The sequence below is a fragment of the Pectinophora gossypiella genome, chromosome 2 (genome assembly GCF_024362695.1).
Source record: "Pectinophora gossypiella chromosome 2, ilPecGoss1.1, whole genome shotgun sequence".
Lineage (NCBI taxonomy): Eukaryota > Metazoa > Arthropoda > Insecta > Lepidoptera > Gelechiidae > Pectinophora > Pectinophora gossypiella.
Window position 1 is genome coordinate 14,772,919 of NC_065405.1, and position 26,351 is coordinate 14,799,269.

General features: G+C 40.0%; 1 protein-coding gene across 3 annotated transcripts in view; it reads left to right on the top strand.

Moving 5' to 3' along the window:
• Window positions 1–26,351, top strand: part of LOC126378015 (kinesin-like protein KIF21A) — a 114,394-nt gene that overhangs the window by 58,524 nt on the left and 29,519 nt on the right. For all 3 annotated transcript variants that reach the window (XM_050026044.1, XM_050026054.1, XM_050026065.1), the window contains exons 4-17: window positions 11,557–11,802; window positions 15,217–15,544; window positions 16,600–16,758; window positions 18,137–18,339; window positions 19,082–19,318; window positions 19,894–20,055; window positions 20,629–20,824; window positions 21,728–21,922; window positions 22,514–22,713; window positions 23,252–23,323; window positions 23,894–23,974; window positions 24,233–24,320; window positions 25,048–25,292; window positions 25,649–25,813. In XM_050026044.1, the coding sequence (XP_049882001.1) occupies window positions 11,557–11,802; window positions 15,217–15,544; window positions 16,600–16,758; window positions 18,137–18,339; window positions 19,082–19,318; window positions 19,894–20,055; window positions 20,629–20,824; window positions 21,728–21,922; window positions 22,514–22,713; window positions 23,252–23,323; window positions 23,894–23,974; window positions 24,233–24,320; window positions 25,048–25,292; window positions 25,649–25,813 (2,577 nt within the window). The remainder of the gene's footprint in view (window positions 1–11,556; window positions 11,803–15,216; window positions 15,545–16,599; window positions 16,759–18,136; window positions 18,340–19,081; window positions 19,319–19,893; window positions 20,056–20,628; window positions 20,825–21,727; window positions 21,923–22,513; window positions 22,714–23,251; window positions 23,324–23,893; window positions 23,975–24,232; window positions 24,321–25,047; window positions 25,293–25,648; window positions 25,814–26,351) is intronic.

Below are 26,351 nucleotides of genomic sequence, written 5' to 3' on the forward strand. Positions count from 1 at the left end.
GGACATTGTGATAGGCATACTTGCAAAGTAGAATAGAATAGAAAAAGTTTATTATAAGTACAACTACCCGACTCCTGTTTTCCCTAACAGATACTTCAGGCGTCATGCCAAAATACGAGTTTCGTCACTAGATGGCAAGCTTATCTTTGGAGGGTGGTAACCATTTACGGTCAAGGTGAATCAATACCATAATTCAACCTAAACTTAGGCCGTAACGTTGAGTCGAATGCAAAAACTACAGTCAACGTCATATCTAAAATCAGATAGTATTAATATAGAAGTTCACCTAACAACACACAAAACAAAAACACAAAGTATTTATCTGACTAATAACTAGTCATTGGGAAAGCTCTGCTTGTTGTCATTGTTAAAATGTATAAAACAAGTTTTTTTTAAAGTCAAATAAAAGCCAAAGTCGACATTTGGTAGTATCGTAAAAATACGTTTCAAGTCGTTTACCAAAAGATTTGACTTATTTGTTTCGCTGGCTGACATTTTCCCATTTGAACCAAAACGGAAAGAGAGATGAATAAAAAGTCAACATAACGGTCAAAAATGTTTTGCGCCGGATTATTAAATGTTCTAAAGGTCCTTTGTAATCCGCCGTACCGCATTTTTTACCCAAAGCACTTTATTTTCATACAAAATAAATAAGAAATCAAGATTTTTAAAATACACTAAAAGCCAAATTAATGGTCATACACCTCTGGTGTCATAGTAAAAAATGTTCAGATAATAACGATAACACATAATCTAAAGTGGGACGAACACATTATTGGAATCACTAATAAGGATAACTCCCTCTTATACATAATTAGAAAAGCTTTTTATCATATAGATACGGAATTGTTTCTTAGGCTTTACAAAACTTACTTACGTCAGACCGCTGTTAGAACATGGGTTTCAAATATGGAGACTTTACTATCGGAAGGACTCTACTAGAGAGAGATCTCTCTTTACTCGAGAGAGTCCAAAGAAGAGCAACAAAGATGGTGACAGTACTGGCTGGCCGGAGTGGACCTTAGCGGGGGCCGCAGGACTCTCACCTCTGGCTTGCCTTCATTGGCCAGCCAGAGTGGGGCGTTAGAGCTATACGCTCGCAGGGTGGAAGTGAAAGATGCATAAGTCGCGAGTTGGTAAGGCGGGTAAACCGCCTCGCAGAAAGCGGTGTACACCTCTTGACATCCTGAGATGCTCACAACCATGTTGTTGCCTTGCCGTCCAGTCGCGTCGGCTAGATAGGTGACCCAACCAGTTAGTGACGAGTCACCGCCTGCCCAATGTGTCTCTGTTATTAAAATTGGTCGAGCAGGCGCCATAGTCCCCCATAGCCCCAGTATCCCGGTTCACTAACCCCCAACCCAATAGCCCCGTTCCTTTTGTTCCCATAATCTGCAATAGTCCTACACGAAGCAGGGATTGTCTTTGGGTGCACTCCCATAGTGCATACAGGGATAATCGCCGGTTGATGTCACAACACATTTAGAGTAAATTGTCTTAAGGGGACTCCACGTGTTGGCTTCGGCCCCACGCACGCCTTCCAAAAGTCCGGGACTCCATGACAGACCCGACCCGAGACATGGAAACGACATACAAATAATAATAAGATTAAAAATAATTAAATAAAAAATATTTTCCCATGATTCGGGAATTTTTCGGGTGTTTATTTTATTTTCCCATATTTTCCCGATATTTTTTCTTTCCCACCCAATTTTTTCTTTCCCTGCCCATCACTACATCAGAGTCAACACTGATCAAGGTACAGTCATAAGCAATATCATGTACCCACTTTAGGACTCTGTCGCACTAACATATTTGACATTTAGTGAGACTTACAGTTCAATTTGTCAAAAAAGTTAATGTGACACGGTACCTATCTGTATACATATTAATGCTCGTGACCGTACTCGTTATACAAGATGTCAAGCGAGATACAGGAGATGTATTACTTATTAGAATGTATTAGCATAGATAATATTAAATGATTAGCGATTTTGTTTGTATTGAGAAATAAAGGTGCGGCCATTGCCCAACAGGGGGGTTAAAATGGCCACATCGGAGCAATTCATCTAAAAAAGCAATATTGTAATTTGACATTTGCGCATATAAAAGTAAGTGCGCAATGCAAACAAATGTCAAATAGCAATATTGCTTTCTTAGATGAATTGCTCAGATGTGGCCATTTTAACCCCCCAGTGGTGATTCCCGAGAATGTTCCCAAAATGGGAATGATCCCGTTGTAAAAACTCTTTTATAGTAAAAACAACGGCCTCCGCGGACCAGTGGTTGAGCGTTGTACTCACGATCCGGAGGTCCCGGGTCGGAATCCCGGTGGGATCCCAAACATCACTTTGTGATCCCTAGTTTGGTTAGGACATTACAGGCTAATCACCTGATTGTCCAAAAGTAAGATGATCCGTGCTTCGGAAGGCACGTTAAGCCATTGGTCCCGGTTACTATTTACTGATGTAAGTACGTAGTCGTTACATAAGTCATGTCAGGGGCCTATGGCGGCTCAATAATAACCCTGACACCAGGGTTGATGGGGTTGGTAATCCACTTCACAACCCACACGATAGAAGAAGAAGTAAAAACATTGGCTGCTTTTCTTTTTCAATTTGTTCTTTTTGTGCTACTCTAGTTTTATCTGCCTAAAGGTTAAGCAATAAAGCTCTTCTTAAGTTCTTGGGAATGCAATCCTGACTCGAGATCGCAACTTCGAGAAACCGCGGGATTGAAAATATCAATCCCGTGAGATCCCGAAATTTTCGGGATCTCGTCTTTTTCATAAAAAGTGTAAAGTTAGGATGGTTGGATATTTTGTGAAAAACAAAAACCTTCATTCTTCAATATTACTAACTAAATAATTAAGTTTTTATTGGAAATCAGCATAATCAAAACATAGAGTATAACTCAAGGAGATTCGCCCAATCCCGTCAATTTCGAAAGGGATCTCGTCATATTATGCTTCGGGACTGATCTCTGTGTTGCAGGTAACTAAATGTAAATCATGCGGAAACCAATAAGGATTCAATTAAGTATATTTAATTACGCATTATACCTCCTACTGAGAATCCACGGATGCGTAGGATGACACTATAATTAAACTGTGTAACGAGGCTAAACAGCAAACACATTAAACCGATATCTGATTGCTTAAAAAATCTGATCGTATTTAAAAAAAAATGGTGCGACGGTGGCTCCATCCCCCGGCTTAAGAGCATTAAGCAGTTGTTATTTAACGGAGAAAGGCGCGATGGAGAAAAAATAATTACAACAAGGGAGTTCAACGGAGATTATTGTGTGACGAGAGTACAAGAGTGACTTTGATAAAGTATATTATGACTGGTAAAGAGGCTTTTTCTTTCACATATATACCTATATAAACTCCAGGAACATATCACACATATATACATAAACTCCAGAATTACCACCAGGGTAAGTAGAGACTATGGAATTGTATGGACACTTTGAAACACACATAAATACGTAAGTAACTCTATTTGTCTGTCAGTCTGTTAACTTTTCACGCTGTAACTGTTGAAATGATTTAGAAGATATGCTATGGAGATAGTTTGAGAACCAGGGAAAAACATAGGATACTTTTTATCCCAGTAATCACTCATTAAGGGGACGAAAGGGGGATGGAAAAAAGTGCCGCACGCGATAATCTAACATCGCGCGGTCGGCGTCGCGTCCGGAATGCTAATATGTTATATTATTTACTCAACCTTGACCATTTACGGACCTTTAATTTGAAACATTTACATAAATTATTGCTTTAATTGCCACGGTAATTAGCGGGAAATTCCTAAACGGTATACGATGTGGTGGAGTTCATAGGGTGACACGTTTTAAAATCGTTGGTAAAAAAGGGCATTTGAAAATAAATAGGTCAGGGTTTATGATGCTGTAAGGCGATTCTCACACTGCCCCGCATAATGCAGCGTAGCGCGTGGATGCGTGTTCTTCCGTTGATTGTAAGTATCTTCGTTTGTATAGAAAACACGCACGGTCTAACACACAGAAAATACATCCACGCGTGTTCATGCGGATGCATTTTCTGTGTGTTAGACTGTGCGTGTTTATATACTTACAAGCAACGGAAGAACACGCATCCACGCGCTACGCTGCATCATGCGGGGCAGTGTGAGAATCGCCTAGTGGCAGCATGCAAATATAAAGTAAATTGCAGATAATTTACTTATATTTGTATAGGTACTTGAATAAACGTAATGTAACGGCGCATTGGTACAATTTTTAACCTATAGCATATAGAATAAGGAATAATACTACGTATAGAACGGCAACTCTCCGCTCCCCACCAGAGGCTGAGCTAGGTTTACCTCATCCCCCCTCGAACACAGTTTAGACCTGAATCGTATGGCGTCAGACGTCACACACACAGACGCGCGTGTACGATAACGTCAATGTGTGGTGTCTGTGTAATACGAGGTTGTTTGTATGAAGTGTCCGGGGCATTAACCCAGCCATGGTAAGAAGGAGATTTTTGTATGGAGATGTAATAATCTCGTTCCAGTACTGTGTGCCGCCTAACGTGTAAGTGCGAGCGAGACAGACTGTTCGCGCGCTCTCTTATTTTTGTATTTTTTTTCTCTTTTTCATCCTTCAAAGAGATGATGGACTCCTAGTATGGCTTTGTAATAGACTACTCTGGGCGCCATCCCACTCGCGCACATTGGGTCGCCCATAGTAAAACTATCTGAAGAAGCAGCAGAAGCTCGTAACAAAGACTTCCGGAAACACAGAGAGAACCATTCCAGAAAAATAAGTAGGACAGCGACAAATGAAGACATTTTGCATAATCTTCTATTGTCTTCTGATCCAGTGATAACGAGTCTTAGACCTCGAATGACAAAGCAAAAGGGAATGATTCTTTCTTCCGAAGCCAGAGAGCTTTTGCTGCATTATCCGCTTGAATCTGATATAGAATTTATAGACACAAGTAATTTAGAAGATAGTTCTAGTGATAGTGAAGTGAATAGTATTTTAAAATAATGGCTAACTTTTTTGTATTTAATATCTTTTGTCTTTTACAAGTTAAGTAGTATATTTTTGTTTAAGTATCTCTTAAGATTATATTATTATTTTGTTAAAACTTATGTAGGTAACCAATTAATAAGAGTTGTAACAATGTATTGTCACAATTTATGGCGAGCAATAGTGATATATAGAGGTTAATTAATTTTGAGAAATTTTATTACGATCGGGAATCAAACCCGGACCTCCAGATCGTGAGTCTAACGCTCTAACCACTAGACCACGGAGGCTGCTGACACTAGATTATTCCACAAATCCCCATTAGAAATCCCCATCAATGGGGATTAGTGAACCTTTTGTTCACTTTTGAAACACTAGTGTAAATTATTTGAAAATGAAATTGAGTTTTGTTGATGAAAATCAAACATTATATTATTTTATTATTATTATTTGTAACGTTCTCCCCATATCTCGGGTCTATGAAGTCCCGGACTTTTGGAAGGCGTAGTGCCGAACTCGAAGCCAACACGTAGACGCCCTTTAAAACATTTTAATCTAATGGAGTGCACCCAATGGCAATCCCCGGTTCGTGTAGGACTATTATTATTATTTATCATAGGAATTTTAAATAAACATATCATAAACTCACGCCCGTAATCCCTAATGAGGTGGGCAGAGCCACAAGTAATCAAAGACAACTTGCAGCCACTGTTGATAAGAAAAACACAAAAACAACAAGAAACGAAAAAAACATATCAGAATGTGATTATCTAAAAAGGCGCTTACCTGCTTAAAGCGACGATATGGAATTAATAAGTAGACTATCGCATATTCCATGTTGGTCCGTGATTAGTTCTGCTCCACTGCATCAGCTTTCGCCGCACTATAGATCGTATCAGAAGCACGACCGGAGCGTTCTTCCTTAACATTGCATAATGCTGATCGGTACTCTGTTATTCGTGTGAACTGTCCTTCGATTGCATAATTCAGACGGCATGAACTTAATACCGAGGACGTGTGCATACTAAGCAATTTGCAGCGCGGGGGGCTGGTCGTACATTAAAAGTTCAAAAGTTATATATACGTTTTTACAATAAAATAGCAGATAATATTTTAAATTTGTCAGAAAATAAATTTAAAGCTCATGTGAAGCTTACTTTATGTAAAAAATCTTATTATAAGGTTATTAATTAGTTATTAAATAACTTGTAATGTATATCCTCATTGATTTAAAAGATGTGTTGCTGTTGCAGTTTCTTGTCATTTCTTCTCCTCAGCCATAACACCTTGCGAAATGACGTAAATTCAAAAATTTTACATTTTTTCAACAAGTTTATTCATTATAATTACGTTAAATAATGATTCTGATTTCTGATTTCAATGCTACGTCGATAATAGGTATTAGTGCCAAAAAGTTTATTTTTCATCAAATCCTAAAGCCATCAATTTTCTTTATCTTAACTCATCCTTCACGGGATACACTCCCCGTTGCTCCACATTTTACAGCAATTTATCACGAATTTTACCTGTATGGCTACCTTGCGCAACGTGATATTTTTTTTTCACATTCATTTTATTGATTCTGACGATATAATTATGTCGATTTGTCGATTGATGCTAATATGTGAACTCATTTAAGTCATGTCGTTCTGTCAAAATACGAACAAAATCACGTGCCACGCATGTTAGGGGAAAATAACAAACTCGATCGATAATTTTATCACGGTCATTTCATCGATTCTGACGATATAGTTATGTCGTTTTTTCGATTGGTGCTAATATGTGAACCTAAATAAGTCATGTTGTTCTGTCAAAATACGATCAAATTTATCGATTTCGACAAAATGTATTGAATCGATCGATTATTTATTACGTTGCGCATGTTAGCTCTGCTGGACAGTATGGAGAACTGTCAAAAATTAGGAACACTCAACAAACAGTGCTGCCACCTACATTTGAGCTTCTAGTTTTTATCCTCATTAGAGTGGTCCGTGCGAACGATACTGTTTAAATATTTAAAGTCTAATTACAAGTTTTTCTCATATAATTGGCTGTTATGTATTTGTTGAGAATAAAGAATATTTAAACGGAATACATAAGCAGCCTATTCACGTCCCACTGCTGGGCAAAAGCCACACAACACTCACAACCGGAGGGTGTATGGAGCATACTCCACCACGCTGCTCCACTGCGGGTTGGTGAAGGTGTTTGGGCTAGTAGCCCGGGACCAACGGCTTAGCGTCCTTTAAGAATAAACCGCTAAAACCCAGGCAAATAAATAAATGAACTATACTGCAATACGAGGTCATCGCATCTGACATTACGTTACAGTAATGCAATTGGTCGCGTGTTAAATATAAATGTCCCGGCGCAGGCGTCGGTCGGTCTGACCGTCTCAAAGTGCGCGCGTGATCGCCATACGGAAATGTCATGGCGAACACCTAAGTGTTTGACATTTTGAAAGGGTTTGTACGTACACCTAAGGAATGGTCGTATTGTCAAATTTTATCAAGACTTAGGTAGGTACCTATTTTTTTTTAGGTTATGGCAATGGGTCTCTTAAAGTTAGTTAATAATTGTTCATGACTCAAACATGAATTCGTAACCATCTAAATAAGTATTGATATAAAACCAAGCACCAATATAAGATATCTTATATGACGTAACTTATTGTAAATTTACAATAAGTCAAGTAAGTTATTGTAAATTTACAATAAGTCACATCTAAAAAATAAAACTATGCCCTCTTCGGTTTGATGAAGCGTGGCTTGGAACTTTTAACATTTTTACATTACTCTATGAACAGCAATCTTTCGTAAACATCGAACTGTGAAAAATTGAGTCTTCACTTTCATTACAAGTTCATACTACATACATACTACTCGTACATACATATATGAGTATTTTTCAAGTATTTGGTCAAGTAGCAGTTACGGTGATATCACATACGTAACGTAATATTGTTAGTTTAGAAAGTGAATTTTGGTGTTCACTGTCCGCATCCGTGAGAATTAGCTTCACGCCCCCAGTGGATAATTGGATCTTATAGTCGTAGAGGCAGAGTATTTAAGGAAGTGTTGATAAATGGAATTCTTGTATTGTTCGTTTCACGCATTGTCTTTGACGCGGATAAAAAGAAAAAGAAAGTAGGTATTGTAGCAGCGTGTCTGTCAAGAGCTATCTATAGCAATAGGGTATTTGAATGGGTCAAAGGTAAATTATAAAATGCTTAACTAGAAACAGAAACCAATCAAATATCAATCTCATTTTACTTTTCAACTTATTTTCGAATTTTATTTATTTTAAGTAACAATGAGCACGACGTTTGACCGCTTTTATTGATGACGTCACAGGACAGTATTTCCAAAGAAAACTTTCGTTTTATCGTTTCGCAAAACGTATCTCATTTGACTAGGCTGTCAAGTAGAGTATTATTGATCGCATAAGTCAATGAAGAACTCTGGAAGTCATCATTATCTCCCTAGCATTGTCTCGTTTTTCGGGCTTACCTAACCTGAAGATTCGACAGGACCAGTTTTTATAGAAGCCACTGCCTTCTAACCCTCGAAGGGAAAACCAGCCCAATACAGGTTAGGTCACATACCTCCGAAAATGCATTTCTCGAGAATGTGGGTTTACTCACGATGTTTTTCTTCACCGCTGAGCACGTGATAATCATTTATGATCCAAACATGAATTCGAAAACAAATTCGACGCATACATTGGTTTAGGTCTGTGCTGGGATTTGGTATGTAGAACTCGGGAAGTAAATGGTTGAAACTATTTATAATGATAAAATTTTTGTATTGGTGATCACGGGATGAAAATCTCTACATTAATTCATTCATTACATTTAGTGACTATTTACCTGGTACGGTCACGAGCATTAATATGTATACACTTTGGTACCATGTCACATTAACTTTTTTAACTAATTGAACTGTAAGTCTCACTAAATGTCAAATATGTCAGTGCGACAGAGTCCTAAAGTGGATACATTGATCAATAACATTGATCAATATTGTAACTGGAAAGCTCATATAGATAAGGTGTGTAGTAAAGTAAACAGCTATAGATATGTCTTAAGTAAACTTCGTAAAGTAGCTTCAACTGAAACTTTGCTCACTGCATACTACGGATATGTAAACTCTACACTAAAATACGGACTATTAATTTGGGGGAACAGTACTGATTCTTGTAAAGCGTTTGTAGAACAAAAGAAATGTATTAGAGCCATGTGTGGTGTAGCACCAGATGAACCCTGTCGGCCTCTCTTTGCTAAATTAGGAATCCTGACGCTTCCTTCAATGTACATATATGAACTGGCTCTCTTTGCACACACACACAAAGATTTGTTTAAGACATCAGGGGAGATCCATGGGCTAAATCTTAGAAATCCAAATAAACTAAGACAGGAGTTTACTCCTAGAACTACAGTTTATTATAAAAATTGTCATTCTATGTGTGTGAGAACATATAACGCCATTCCGTCCTATATTAAAGAGCTACCCCATCTAAAGTTTAGATCCCAACTCAAAAAGTGGTTAAAGGGGAAGCAGTTTTATAGCATAAGTGAGTTTTTCAGTTTATAAATAGGTTTTTTTTTTCCTTTTCTTTCTTTTTTTATATAGATAAGTGTTTTTGTAATATTTTTTAGTAGTTATTATTGTATGTCACAACATGACTAAATGTGCTGAGCGCTACAAGATTTACTTACATCGATATACTTACCACATTTATGACAATAAATTTCATTTCATTCCATTTATATTACTCATGACTGTACATTCACATACATAAATAAACTCACGAATATTTCCCACCGGAGTAAGTAGAGACTATAAGGTATTACATTTGCTTCGATCCTGCCACACGTCTCTTGCTTCGTCCACATTCATCAGTCGTTTCCTACACGCACGCCGGTCCCAAGTTACCTAATTTGGTAACGCACTACTTAGAAGAACGTGCAAACAACTTCACTTGAAATATTCACATAAGTGTTGACATTGAAAGTTAAGATTCGTATGCAAGTGTTGGTGTAATCACTTGAATAAACATGAAATTTATTAAGCAAATATGAACGTCTGCATCATTACAAATATTACAATAGCAATGATTATTGCAAATATGTTTACTTTGGTCTGAAGGAACGTGTCTCGAGGCTTTCACTATTATGTCTTCAAGGGTGTCTTGGAAATCAAAGAATTTGTTTAAGTTCTTTCAGTTGGCTCTACCATTATATAAGGCTTAACAAAATGCTCGGTGGGTACTTAATATCTTGCAACGGATGTACCTCTGACTACCCCATCGGGATATATTCGTGAGATTATGTTACGTTGTCTTTCTAATATCAAACTCCATCCTCTGCCATTTTTCCTTATCCGTTCTCAACTATTTGTTCTGTGTAGATCTTGGTAGGTTTTATTTAAATTTTTTTGGGCACAGCTGAAAATCAACATTCTTGATTTTTCCCTGTAGCATTTTTCTTCTTTCTTAGCCGTTCTGTGAAGACTATTTGTACGTATTGTTCCATTTTTTGGGCACAGCTGAAAATCAACATTGTAATCCTGGGAAAGTCATCGTAACGTTATTTCCTCGTTTTCTTTCAATTCGTTTCAATCCAGGTAAAAATTCGTCGCTGACGTCGCAAACAGACATATCTGAAATTTTTGGCGAATCTGATTTGCGCCATTTGCAATTGTCAATAAGATACAAATTATTTTAGCAAAACGTCAGCGATGATACCATAAATTTATTGCGAGGTTTTGTGAATCACTTCCGAATATGAATTTACAAAAAAGGAGCTGACATGGTTTTCACTATAAGACGTTATAATAATATACTTTTCCAATCATTAGTTTTTTTTTTACGTGACTTATGGTAGATTTGCCGCAGATGGCATTAACTACTTGGCCGGACAAATGGGGAGCGCTGAAGGCTCTCACCCGGTACAACGTTTAAGACAACAGGCCTGAGGGTGCCCAGTTGGGCGCGAACCTCGGCTCAGGGCGTCGTCTGAGAGGAAAAATATTTGAAAGAATTAATCGACCCTAGTGGGTCGATAGCGATAAGCGCTGAATGAGGGACCAATCATTAGTATATCCCCATCATTATAGTCTTAAAATCTTGAAGACTGTATTGTAAATAGACATTATATCGCGCCATTTTCCTATAAGGAAAATATATAGGTAGATATGTTATGTATTTGATTTGAGGTACCTATCTATCGCCTTCACGTTTTGCGTAAGATGACTGGTATTAAATTGATAAAAAATCTGAAGCTCTGGGGGGTAAAAAGGCCACATCGTAGCAATTCATCTAAAAAAGCAAGCAGCAAGAATTTGTTTTCATTGCGCACTTACTTTTATATGCGCAAATGTCAAATTGCAATATTTATTTTTTAGATGTATTGCATCGATGTGGCCTATTTAGCCCCCCAAGTCTAACAGGCATCACAGAAACCCAACACAGTATATAACTGATAGTGACGCAACAACGACATTATTTTTGTTCTTTTTGAATACCAAATTGACCCTAATTCCTCTTTAATTCCAGACTGGCTCCGGCAAGACGTACACGATGGGCAGCGGCTGGGAAGGCGAGGGTGATGGCGACGAGGACCGCCGCGGGATCATCCCCCGCGCCATACGGGACTTGTTCGCCGGCGCAGACGCCAGGGCCGACGCGGCGCGCGCGCAGGGACAGCTCCCACCGGAGTTCTCTGTGCAGGCGCAGTTTATTGAGCTCTATAATGAAGACATTGTTGATCTGCTCGACCCTGCCAAAGATCCTTTTGCTAAAGTAAGTATTCATAGACAGAATAACGGCATCCGCGGACCAGTGGTTGAACATTGGGCTCCGACAGAAGATGACCCGTGCTTCAGAAGGCACGTTAAGCCGTTGGACGCGGTTACTACTTACAGACGTATATACGTAGTCGTTACATGAATTATGTCGGGGACCTTTGGCAGCTCAAGGCTGACACCACGGTTGATGAGGTTGGCCTTCCACCTTATAACCCACATGATAGATGAAGAAGAAGATAGATAGAATTGATTGAAAAAATCTCAAACGCCATTGGAACCCACGACTCTTGCCAAGCCGGGCATAGTATATAAATAGTACACACAAAAGTTATCTGGATGATGTACCTACTAAACTTGCATGATCCAGATCCAGACGGTAATGCCTTACAAAATCAAGCGCAGATTATTCACGATAACAAAAACAACACTGATTTCACATCCACTCGACGGTGCTGGCGGTACTATCTTTATTATTTAATTATCGTAGCCGCCTAGCGTAACATTGCCTCGTCGGCACTGAACCGTGGTTGGACATAACTCACGCTTGCCAACCCTAACAAATTGGGCAGAGTCAGAAGACAACATGCCCACTGACAGAATAAAGAATAATACTACGTATAGAACGGCAACTCTCCGCCCCCCACCAGAGTCTGAGCTAGGTTTACCTCACCCCCTCTCGAACATAGAGGTTTAGATTTTTCATCAATAATTTGCAATAAAATTGAACCTAGCTTAATGTAAAAATAATGTGAATGCAATTAATTAGTTCAGTGATTTTTTAAGTCAAGTGTAAAGTTGTGAGTGATATGTGTAGTAAATAAATAAATATAAACTGATTATTATAAAAGCATCATCCTAAGTTTGTTTATTTATTTATTTCACTCACAACAACTATCCTTACAGGATTACCTAATGCGACAGAGTTGGGGACTTATTTATACATATATTTAAAATTAATCATATTTTAAAATCTTTTTGAATTAATATTTTATTATCAATTATATATTCTTGACTGATGATTATAATAATACATAATATCACTTAAATAATAAATTTGTCGAAGGTAAAATTTTATTAAAAACTTTCGACATTTTTATAATTATAAATTAATCATTAATTATTTTTAACTAGCACAATATACGATTTCCTTAATTAAGTATAACAGATCACACTGATAGCTATTTTTGCGAATTCACTCTTGGAACACGAAAACAGATCCACTCTCTCGGCTATCTCGTTTACTGTGCGCAAGTTGTACTACCTACCTAAGTAACTAATAACGCTTAAATTAGGTATTGTAATTGACAGCCCTCAGACTTCACACACACAGCTGCACGTGTTGATAATGTTAATGTGTAGTGTCTGAGTAAAACGAGGTTGTTTGTATGAAGTGTCCGGGGTGTGACTAAGTGCAGAACGGTCTTACTTTTGTCTCAAATGTCCGTAAGCCGCTAAGGAGTAAGGGAGAGAGCGCGCGTGGACTGTGTCTCGCTCGCACTTACGCGTTAGGCACACGGTAAAAATGAGATTTTTGTATGGAGTGTCTAGTGTGTGCGTGCGGCTACTCTTGATATTGAAGTACTAAGATAGATATACTGCTTACTATAGTAAGTATGTGGTCGTTTCATCAGCCATGTAAGGAGCCTTTGGCGGTTCAATAGTAACCTTGGCACCAAGGTTGATGAGTACGGTCATTGCTCTCACAACCCACACGAGAGTAGTAACGTAACAGAGTAGTTAAGTAACTTCAGTACTGAGAATTCATTGAACCGTGCTACCCTCATCATGCTGCCTAACACTTACTGACCGCGGATTACCGAGTGTTTGTTTTTGTACCGGTGACCCAAATTGTTGCGTTATTTAATCTGTGGCGCAAGTGGATTTGAAACTGAATCTTATTATGATGTTTGTGATATACTAGTTACATACAATACTATTGAGTTTATAATGTATGGTAATCCACTTCTTTTTTTTTGACGTGACTTATTGTAGATTTGCCGCAGATGGCATTAACTACTTGGCCGGACAAATGGGGAGCGCTGAAGGCTCTCACCCGGTACAACGTTTAAGACAACAGGCCTGAGGGTGCCCCAGTTGGGCTCGACCCTCGGCTCAGGGCGTCGTCTGAGAGGAAAAATATTTGAAAGAATTAATCGACCCTAGCGGGTCGATAGCGATAACCGCTGATTGAGGGATGTCGTCGACCACGCCGGCGGGGTCGGTATCGGGGTCCTGAAGTGTTATGTGTCGCGAGCTGATTGGCTGCCTCTATGGCTAGAGTAATCGGGTCGTCGGGATCGTATATTAGATAATCCACCTCACAACCCACACGATAGAAGAAGAATCTATGGACAACACTAGTGGCTATAAATTATCAATGGTTACAAGGAGTGTTGTTGTGTCTCGGATCTTTATAAAATAAAACTACAAGTTCTTTCAGCATACCTTGGTTTCCTTTATATTACAATGTTTGTCCAAGAAACTTGACCAAAGAATTTTGTCGCTTTAGTAATGTGTTTCTGTGTGTTATGTTTCTTTTTGAAATACAAACGTATTTGGTATTTCCGTCAGCCTTAGATAAGGTAGCTTCTTCTATCTATTACCAACCCCATCAACCCTGGTGTCAGGGTTACTATTGAACCGCCATAGGACCCTGACATGACTCCTGTAACGACTACGTACTTACATCAGTAAGTAGTAACCGGGACCAACGACTGAACGTGCCTTCCGAAGCACGGATCATCTTACTTTTGAACAATCAGGTGATCAGCCTGTACGTAATGTCCTAACCAAACTAGGTATCACAAAGTAATTTTTAGGATTTGTCCCTACTGGGATTCGAACCCGGGACCTCCGGATCGTGAGCACAACGCTCAACCATTGGACCACATAGACCGAAAGAGGTAGCTTCTGGTTACACTTGAAAAAGTACATTAAACTTACTCTAGTTATTACTCAAGGGGTGGATTTGGGTATTAGAGATTGAATAGTAAAGAACTTTGTCTTCTTTACTGAACTGGGAGTAAAGAAAACATAGTAAGACAAACAAACAACGTTCGAATAATGGGGGGGGGGGGAGTAAAAAAACGCCTCATTGAAGCGATTCATCTTAAGAAACAATATCGCTATTTGACATTTTGTAGACATTGCGCACTTAGTTTTATATAGGTAAATGTCAAATTTCAATATTGCTTTTTAGATAATTTCCCACAATGTGACTTTTAGCCCCCAGTTACTTATAATCCTGGGCAATAGAAAGTCGACAAAATTACTTGTATATATTAAAAAATTAATAACACTCTAGATACCCAACGCCAACACGTGTGTGGCTCTTAAATAAATGTTGAATATATCGTTTAATTAAAAAAGCCAATCATAATGAATCTATAACGTTTTATTTCCTAACCAGGGCGCGCTGAGGATAACAGAAGACGGTTGCGGCGGCGTGCGCATAGTCGGCGCGTCTATGCGCGCGGTGCGAGGCGTCAAGGAAGCCCTTGGAGCCCTACGAGCTGGCGCCCTAGCAAGAACCACAGCGGCCACGAACATGAACTCTTCATCATCAAGGTCCCATGCTGTGTTCACTCTGCTGATGAGGCAGAGGAGGCTGGCCCCGGATCAGGATGGCGAGAGAGACGTCAGAGACGGTGATGCGGAGCCCCCAGAGCAGTATGAGACCCTGACGGCGAAGTTTCATTTCGTTGATCTCGCTGGCTCGGAGAGGTTGAAGCGGACAGGTATGATTTGTGTCTTTTATCAAAATAATTCGATTCCGAAGTCGGTTTCCAGTCAAATCAGTTTTTGACGTGACGTATTGTAGATTTGCCGCATATGGCATTGATTACTTGGCCGAACAAATGGGGAGCAATGAGGGCTCGCACCCGGTACAAAATTTAAGGCAACTGCCTGAGGGTGCCCAGTTGGGCGCGAACCTTGGCTCAGGGCGTCGTCTGAGAGGATTATATCGGAAGGAATTAATTGTGTCTAGTGTGCCGATAGCCATAAGCGCTGAATAAGGGAAAACGTCAACCACGCGGGCGGGGTCAGAACCAGAAAACACCAATAAATAAACAAAAGCAGTAGGCGATAGTAGAGTATACGATCCCGACGACCCGATTACTCTAGCCATAGAGGCAGCCAATCAGCTCACGACACCAAACACTTCAGGACCCCGATACCGACCCCGCCGGCGTGGTCGACGATTTCCCTCAATCAGCGCTTATCGCTATCGACCCACTAGGGTCGATTAATTCTCTCAAATATTTTTCCTCTCAGACGACGCCCTGAGCCGAGGTTCGCGCCCAACTGGGCACCCTCAGGCCTGTTGTCTTAAATGTTGTACCGGGTGAGAGCCTTCAGCGCTCCCCATTTGTCCGGCCAAGTAGTTAATGCCATCTGCGGCAAAGCTACAATAAGTCACGTCAAAAAAAAAGGTAGTAGAGTGTGATGGAGTATGCTCTGTACTGCAAGAATTATGGAATGAAAATGTCTGTAATGCCAGTGCCTGTCTTCTTTGCAGACCTTATTCATTACCTAACAGCTAACAATGAATACTCAATATACAAGCCTATAATGATAAAGATGTTATTGATTCACTGTAGGCCTTATCCACTTCACCCATAATCCGTTCAATTTCATTGATTTATTTATTTATTTATTTATTTATTTATTTATTTATTTATTATGGACAACTTACTTAATTTACTGAAGGAACTAAAATTAAATCATCTTGATCACCCAAAATATGATAATTATCACAAGCAATATAATACCGATCAAATTCCCTTTGCAGGCGCAACGGGCGAGCGAGCAAAGGAAGGGATATCAATAAACTGCGGGTTACTCGCTCTGGGCAATGTGATATCAGCGCTGGGAGACAAGTCACGGAGAGTTCTACATGTCCCATATAGAGACTCTAAACTGACGAGGTTGTTACAGGACTCGCTTGGAGGTAAGATCAGTATCCTACAGTTTTACATGTTCTTCTGAGCTGATATTGAATATTGATAGTGTGCCATAATAACGGAAGAGGCCCCCCTGTAGACTGTATTAAAATCTTGAAGACTGTATTGTGAAGAGACATTTATATCGTGCCATTATCCTATAAGGAAAATATACAGGGTGTTAGTGACATCGTAACGAAAACTTTGAGGGATGATTCAGACCATGATTCTGAGTCGATATCAAGTGGATTTTTCCGTCGCAAAAATCATGTATTTTTTTTAGTTTTTTTAAATTATTTTCAATTCTATACTTTTGCGATGGAATATTCCACTTGATATTAACTCAGAATAATCAGCTGAATCATCCCTCTCAGTATTCGTTACGATGTCACTTACACCCCGTACAAGTACATACGGTAGCCATACAAGTAGGTATGGGTGTTAGTGACACCGTAACGAATATTGAGGGGGATGATTCAGACCATGATTCTGAGTAGATATCAAGTGGAATTTCCTGTCAAAAAATTCATGAATTTTTTGTGTTTTTTTTTTAATTATTTTCCTGTCCATACTTTTGCGACGGAAAATTCCACTTTATATCAACTCAGAATCATGGTCTGAATCATCCCTCAAAGTTTTCGTTACGATGTCACTAACACCCTGTATATAGGTAGATATGTTAGGTATTTGATTTGAGATATCTATCGCCTTCACGTTTTGCCTTATATTACTGGTATTAAATTGATAAAAAATCTGATGCTCTGGGGGGTAAAAAGGCCACATCGAAGCAATTCATCTAAAAAAAGCAATACTGCAATTTAACATTTGTTTACACTTATTTTTATATGCGCAAATGTCAAATTGCAATATTGATGTTTTAGATGTATTCTTTTGATGTCGCCTTTTTAACCCCCCAGATAATAGTCTAGCAACTAATAGCAGATAACTAGAAGAAAAAAAATCTTAAAATAATCATTCAGGGTTGCAGTTTTAAGTTTCCCTCACAACCCAAATTTTCTACATTTATATGTTTACCGTAGTCGCACCCCGGACACTTCAATACAAACAACCGTGTTTTACGCTGACACTACACATTGACGTTATCGTACACGCGCAACTGTGTGTGTGACGTCTGATGGCTGCCAATTACAATACCTAATTTATTTTAACCGTCATTACATAGGTAGGTAGTACTACTTACGAAAGAAGCTTTTATAATCATCAGTTAATATTTATTTACTTATTTACAATTCAGTTACTTCTTCTTATCGTGTGCCAGCCATACCAGCCTCATCGCACAGTTACTAATGTTCTTTCTTCTAATGTAACCCTTAAAATTATGAAACCATTTAGAAGTGTTAACCAACTTCAACCGTCAAATTCCAGGCAATAGCAACACAGTGATGATAGCCTGCGTATCTCCAAGCGACCGCGACTTCATGGAGACCCTCAACACGCTCAAATACGCCAACCGAGCGAGGAACATCAAGAACCGTTGCGTCGTCAACCAGGACCTCACTTCCAGAACCATCCACCAACTCAGACAAGAGGTTGCCAGGCTACAGCTGGAGATTGCTGAGTTTAAACAGGTTGGTCATCATCACTAATTAAAGAGCCACGCTCTTGTCAGTGTAGCATTCTCCATTCTTGTCTATTAAAGGCCAATTCCTTCACTTCCTTATAAGACACGACGTTCACCTTTTCTTTAATCTGTTCCATGTAAGCTCTTCTTGGTCTTCCCCTTCCTCTCTTTCCTTGTAGTTTTCCTTCTATTTTTTGTTGAGTTTAAATATCAATATTATGTTTCTAGATGAACTCGTGTACTAGTTTTCAAGATGAATTATGATATTCTGATTACTAAATAAAGACACATCTAAAACGAATGAAAAACATTTCCTATTTCTATTTAACTTATGAATTTTAAACAAGAAAACCATAATAATAAGTCACACATTTTATCACGTTTTTCTATGACGTCACAGTGTGCTTTTTCAAACAAATTCCATTGTCATTTCGTGTTTTGACATTTGGTAAAAAGTAACTGATTTGACTAGTTGAAAACTAGCCTATTGTTGTAATGTGGTTTTTTTAGCCTCTGCACATTTGTGACCAATCTCTTAAAAAGATCGCGTGCTTTTTGGGAATGTTACTCTTCTGTTTTTGAAACCATGTAAAAGTAAGACTTACAATGAGATAGAGATTGTACTAACAGACAACTATGTCTGTTGTCAGCCAATCAGCACTGACATCCATCGTTGTAGCTTCTTTCACAACCGATTTCTCGCAGCTAAAGCATTGGTTTTTAACATAAATGCTTTTTCTTCATAACAGGGCAAACGCGTTATCTCAGAGAACGGTGAAGAGGGTTGGAGCGATGTTGTCCAAGAGAATGCAATCCTGACAGGCGAGGTCGAGTCCCTCAGGAGACGAGTGAAGGCCATGCAAGGAACTATCGATCAGCTGTCAGCTAGGAACAGCGAGTTGTTAGCTGAAAAGGCCTTAGGAACCTGGGCACCGAAGGATGGAAGTCCTGAGACCAATGATTGTTCTCTCACTGCCTTAGTTCAGGTAAGATAATGTTACCAGTAGTTGCTATTGATCAGCCATCAGCTAGAAACAGCGAATTGTTAGCTGAGAAGGCCTTAGGAACCTGGGCACCGAAGGATGGAAGTCCTGAGACCAATGACTGTTCTCTAACAACTTTAGTTCAGGTAAGATATCAGTAGGACAGCATAATGAATGATACTACGGATAGAACGGTAACTCTCCGCTCCGCACCATTTGGTATCGAGAGACGACCTCACCCCCTCTGGGTCTTACTTTAATATTAAATGGCCGTAAGCCATTAAGGAGTAAGATTAAGCGCGCGGAGCGTCTGTCTCCCTCACACTTACGCGTTAGGCGGTTTCCGGTAAGTATGAGATTTTTTATGAAGTGCCCAGGGTGAACCAGTATTGTATATTACAATCTTTACTCACGCTCATTTGAGGGCGGGGCAGCCTGCACTCTTTTTGTCTCTGTCTCGCGAGTGCATTATCCGAAATCATACTTTCTCTTTCCCTCCCCCCACACATGTGTCGTTACCCAGCGTAGAAGCTACGATTTTCCTGACTTTCCAATTAGATATTTTTTCCCTATTCTAGGGTTACGTAAGTGAAATAGAAGACCTCCGAGCACAACTGATGGAAGCGAACGCTATGTACGAGGCAACACGCAAGCGCGGAGCAATAGCTGCGAGAACGAGACACGAATCTGTGCACGACGCCTCCTCTATATTGGATGATGCCAAACGAGAGCTGTATAAGGTATAGTTTTATGTCATCTCCATAACGTTAACCCGATCAAGAGCTTTTTCTATTAATACGCAGATAAAAAACGCATTCTTATTTTGTAAAAATAAAAATAAAATAACTACTGGATAATGATCGTTAAACGATAAACTACCATATCCGACATATTTCATATTTTATTGTCAAGTAGCCAATTATAGACTCTGAACTCCAACACATTGCTATTGTCATTATTCTGTACCTTGTGAGTGAATTAATAAAGTGTAAAAAAATCTCTTCTTCTTCTTATCGTGTGGGTGGTGAGGTGGAATACCCACCAAAGGCCCCTGCCATGGCTCACGTAACGACTACATACTTACATCGGTAAGTAGTAACCGGGACCAACGGCTTAACGTGCCTTCCGAACCACGGATCATCTTACTTTCGGACGATCAGGTGATCAGTAATGTCCTAACCAAACTAGGGATCACAAAGTGATTTTTGTGATATGTCCCCACCGGGATTCGAACCCGAGGCCTCCGGATCGTGAGCCCAACGCTCAACCAATGGACCACGGAGCCCGTTAAAAAAATATATCTTTTTAAACAGGAAAAAGAACTTCTGGCACGTAGCATGGGCGAGTTAGAGTTCCAGCGTAAGCTGAATATGTCGGATAGCATGACGAGTGCAGCGGGCGACAGGCCTATAGGAGAGAGGGAGCGCGCTGAAGGCGAGAGTGCAGACGACTCCGAGCCTTCGGACGATAGCAGCGACTCTGATGAGGACGAGAACTCTGAGGCTAAAGGTTGGTGCCACGTTGGCGTAGAATAAGGATTAATACTACGTATAGAACAACCTCGCACACAGTTGCGCGTGTAAGATAACATCAATCACAATCATCGTTAGTCGTTTTTTTGTACCCTTTATTTTATTTTTTAAATTAATTGCGGTGCGGGTACTCGCGTTTCACCGATCGGCGTGGGTTGAAAATCAGTGTTGCCCTCTGGGTAAATTTTCACTGAACCCTGGCCTTTTTTAGTGGGCTGCAGGCTGCAGCACCCAACCTTTATATTTTCCAACTAAATATTTATGTTGTAAATGTATATGTGTGTCGTAGATTTTACCTAAATAAACTTTTTTATTATTATTATCAATGTGTAATATCGTAAAACGAGGTTTTTTGTATGAAGTGTCCTCACTCAACGTTGGGTTGTTAATAAGTTGGCAAATCTACAATAAGTCACGTCAAAAAAAAAAACGTAAATAGCCGGAACTGACTGCATAACATGCCCTTCGACACAGGTCATCTTACTTTCGAACAATCTGGTGATCAGCCTGCAGCGTACTAACCAATCTAGGGAACACAAACTCATCATCATCTCCCTAGCGTTATCCCGTTTTCACTTACCTAACCTGAAGGTTTGACAGATTCGGTATTTTACAAAAGCGACTGCCTGTCTGACCTTCCCACCCGAAGGGAAACCAGCCCAATACAAGTTGGGTCAGGAAGGCTACCTGTACGTACTTTGAACGGGGTGCAAGTGACATAGTAATGAATACTGAGGGGATGAATCAAACCTTGAGGGGCATGGTTAGGAAGGGATCATAAAGTCATTTTTGTGTTTATGTTTCCCCGGGATTCGAACCTGGGACATCCGGATCGTGACGCGGATCACGGAGTATACTAACCTGCTAAATGCTGCTCCAGGTCAACAACTCCTGACGGCCCAGCTGGCAGCTCTAAGCGAGGACATAGACACAAAAGCCCGTCTCATAGAACAACTGGAAGTGTCCCAGCGAAGACTGGCGGCTCTGAGGACGCACTACGAGCAACGTCTGGACACGCTGCATCATCAGATCAAAGCCACCAGCGACGAGAGGGACAAGGTTCTAGCTTCATTAGGTGGGTGTTTTACTCTACTACTATATCATTCTAAGCCGGACGCATGCTTAGTCATTTCCTCTCAGACGACGCCCTGAGTCAAATGCGCCCGACTGAGCACCCTCAACCCTGTTATCTTAAACCGTTCCACCGGGAGAGTGCCGTCAGCGCTCCCTATTTGTCCGGACAATCACGCCCTAAAAAGAATGGTTTTAGTCATTTTGTAGACACAACTGACTATAAAGAAGAGAGCATACGAAGTCCCATAGGACCGTCTCATAGGAAAACTAGAAATGTCTCAGAGAAGACTAGCTCTGGACTCTGGAGGCAACTCGTTTTGACGTTTCGTAAAAAGTATCTCATTTGACTAAGTAAAAATGTATTTATGATTATTTATTACAATTCTATACAAAAAAGAAATATAAATTTAAATTATGTAAAATTGACGATTTCAGACCGTACGCGTCTAGTCGCAAAAATCCCCATTACACTCGCCGCATTACCACGTTATCCGTTGTGTTGTGTTTGACTAAGTTGTAAAATAGCCTATTGTTTCTAGACGAAACAGATTCCTGGAATCGTACTAACTGGTATACCCTGTATTCTTCTCAGCTACCCAACCATCACCTCCAAGTGAAAAGCTGAAGCGAGTGAAAGAAGAATACGAGCGGCGAGTGTCGACCATGTCTCGAGAACTGAAGAGACTCCAGGCCGCGCAACGAGAACACACGCGGCTGCAACGCTCGCAGCAACAAACCGCGCAACAACTAGCCACCATGAGGAACGACCTGCAAAATATGAAGCGAGACAAGGTAGGCAACAAAAGAAACATTCGAATTATTCGAATGCTTCCACAAAAGAAAGATCAAGAAGAAAAGAAAGATCAGGGGGTTTAATTTTCATTATTCGAATCTCAAAGCTTCATTCAAAAGACGATTGATCTTTCGTATACTTCAAGGGGGGGTTTAAAACGACCCTATAGTATTTCATCTAAAAAGAAATATTGCTATTTAACATTTGTTCACATTGCGCACACTATTCAAAAGAACATTCGTTATTTGAATAATAATTCGAATATTTGACATTCGAATTATGATTCGCTATCCGAATGTTTTTGGCCGAAATAATTCACTCGAATGAAAATTAGCATTAATCAGTCGAAAGATTTTTGTTTAGTTAACAGCTGCAACATGATAAATTCATCTGTATGTTTTTGTTTTGTTTAAATAACAAAGTTATGTTTTTGCGTTTTTAGTTACAATTAGTATTCGTAGTTTTTATTTAGGCACTTATATTTTTGAAAGTGCTGACGGTAAAAAACTGTAACGCCTAAAATGTTTTGGTTTTTAGGTGAAATTAGTACAACGAATGCGAACAGAAGCGAAACGACATGCACAAGCCGAAGCTGCGAGAGCTAAAGAGGTACATTCAAATACATTTACACACACTTCTAATAAAAAAAAAATGAAACACCTCGAAACTGTATGTTTCGAAAGCATAATCCTTACAAAACACTATGAGACGAAACATTAAGATGCAGTAAATTAGAAAAATAATATTTCATTTTTACTGATAAGTAAGAATAAAAAAACCAATGTGATTTTCCAGTGTGTACTCGTATTATATGGCTGTTAATTCTTATTGTTACTGTTCCAAATTTAAATTTTAAATTTATTCTCTTGTTTTGTTGAACAAAAATTGGGGAATGTTTTGATTTTTTGATGAATACATAATTTTTATAGAGAATTTATTGAGAAGTCATATAACATACATACATACATACATAAACTCACGCCCATATTCCCCGAAGGGGTGGGCAGAGCCGCAAATAATTAGAAGACTATTTGCAGCCACTTTTGATACAGAGTCCCAAGGTGGATAATGATGAACCGTATGGTGATAGGGGATCAGCCTATCGCCCATATAGATTCATCATTTTTTTATTTTTTTTTTCAATTCATATAACAAACAAATAAAATGTGTCTATTACAGGTGGCCCAATTAAAGAAAGAATCTAGGAAGAACGCAAACCTTATCCGTTCTCTAGAAGCAGAAACGAAGCTTAAAGAGCAGGTACTTTATTCCTATATTACATGACATGAAACGTAGATATATACCCAATATACGTCCCAATGCTGGACACAGACCTCTCAAGCAATCGGAGTATGAAATATACTCCACCTGATCGAGCTACTGCCCTTGACGTACTGCTTAACGTGGAAAAAACCCCCTTTTTTACTCTCAAGTAATTCGCATATCGGTCCCCTTGACTCTCAAATAATGCGCATATTAATTTGCGTAAATGTGTTTTAAGTTAATCTGACTGTTTAGGTATTAAAACGCAAGCAAGAAGAAGTCTCGCTCCTAAGGCGGGGTCACCGGGATAAGTTAAGCAGTCGCGCCGCCGGCAGGTTACATGGTAAGGCACAAAATCAGTTGATTTTATATTTATAAAGGGTGATAGTTACATCGCAACGAATACTGATTCAGACCACGATTCTGAGTTAATATTACGTGGAATTTTCTTTCTTTTTTTGGCGGATAAGAAAATGACAGGTGTAACTCGGCGCTTATCGCTTCGACCCCCTAGGGTCGGTTAATTCTTTCAAATATTGGGCACCCTCAGGCCTGTTGTCTTAAACGTTGTACCGGGTGAGAGCCTTTAACGCTCCCCATCTGTCCGGCCAAGCCATCTGCGGCAAATCTACTATAAGTCACGTCAAAAGAAAAAGTCATCGTAACGAATACTGAGGGGGATGATTCAGACCATGATTCTGAGTTAATTAGTTTAGTTATTAATGTAATGTGTGTTGGTGTTAATTAGTTTAGTTAGTTGTGAGTGGAATTTTCTTTTTTTTCGGCGAATAAGAAAAGGACAGGTATAACTTAAAAAAGAATTAGATGGTGTGCGACGCCCGCTCCGGTTCATACCTTGTGCAACGGTTGTCCATCGCTATCCAGCGTGGAAACGCGGCTGGTTTGATGGGCTCCTTTGCGTCGGGAATGACACGAGGTGGATTATTTGGACATGGCGCATGTGCATATAGACGTTAATTCATTAATTTTGGATAAAATTTTTGTAAGTATAATTTATTGTACTGATGGTGTGTACAGCAATCAGCACCAATATCTGTTTTAACCTGTAGATCGGTCGCGAGCCCGCACCCGCAACTACCGCGAGACGTGGTCCAAGCTGGAGTGCTGGCTGTCGCGCACGTGCGCAGCGCGCAGCACGCTGGGCGAGCTGGAGGCGGCGCTGGAGCGGCAGCTGCGGCAGCGGGAGCAGGCGCGGGGGCCAAGGGACCGCCCGCCCGACCCCGACTGCGGCCCGCTGCTGCTGTACCTCAAGGAGGCCATCGCCGACACCCAACAGCAGATCATGCAGATAGAAGTAAGTTATTACACACGGTCTTCTTCTTCTTAACGTGTGGGGTGTGAGGTAGAATACCAACCTCATCAACCCTGGTGTCAGGGTTATAATTGAGCCGCCAAAGGCCCCTGACATGGCTCACGTAACGATTACTCACTTACATCAGTAAATAGTAACCGGGACCAACGGCTTAACGTGCCTTCCGAAGCACGGATCATCTTACTTTCGGACAATCAGGTGATCAGCCTGTAATGTCCTAACCAAACTAGGGATCACAACGAATTCCGATTCTATTCACACAATATCTATCAATTTATGTATATTTTGCAACTACAAGGAATAAAAGTTGTTATACTTTTCAACTGCCCTATTAACAGGAAGAAAATGACGAGAGCGAGCTGCCGCGGCTGCTGGAGCAGCTGGACAGCGTGGAGGCGGCGCGCTACGCGCTGGAGCGGCTGGCGGCGCAGACGCTGCTGCACGCGCAGGACGCCGCGCGGAACCAGCGCCTGCTCAACGACACGCGGGCGCATCTGCGAGAGGTAACCTGGAATATACCTTTAAGTTTATACAATCTTTATTTCTTGTCTTCTTCTTGTCGTTTCGATGGCATTCAGATTTTTTCCCAGTATTTTGCGACCCGGACAGCATTTTCAGTGGCACTCTATCAGCTCATTTATTTCTTATTAAACACTTACAGTCACTTACATAAGAAATCATCAACTCCCTAGCATTATCCCGTTTTTCACAGGGTCCGCTTACCTAACCTGAAGATTTGACAGGACCGGTTTTTTTACAGAATATAAAAAATATAATATCTTGTAATATAACATAAGGTCACGACTATATCACAATTGAGGTAGTCAGAGGTACATCCATCGCAAGATGAACTAAATACCCTCACCTCACCGAGCTTTCTGTTACGCCAACATGATACGTGGAGGGTAGGTTTCGGATAATAACTATTTAGTCGGAAATAATGCCCTAATCAAACTGGGTGTCGCAAAGTGATTTTTGTAATATTTCCCCATCGGAAATTGAACCTGAGACCTCCATATCAAAACACCACCACTTCAACCA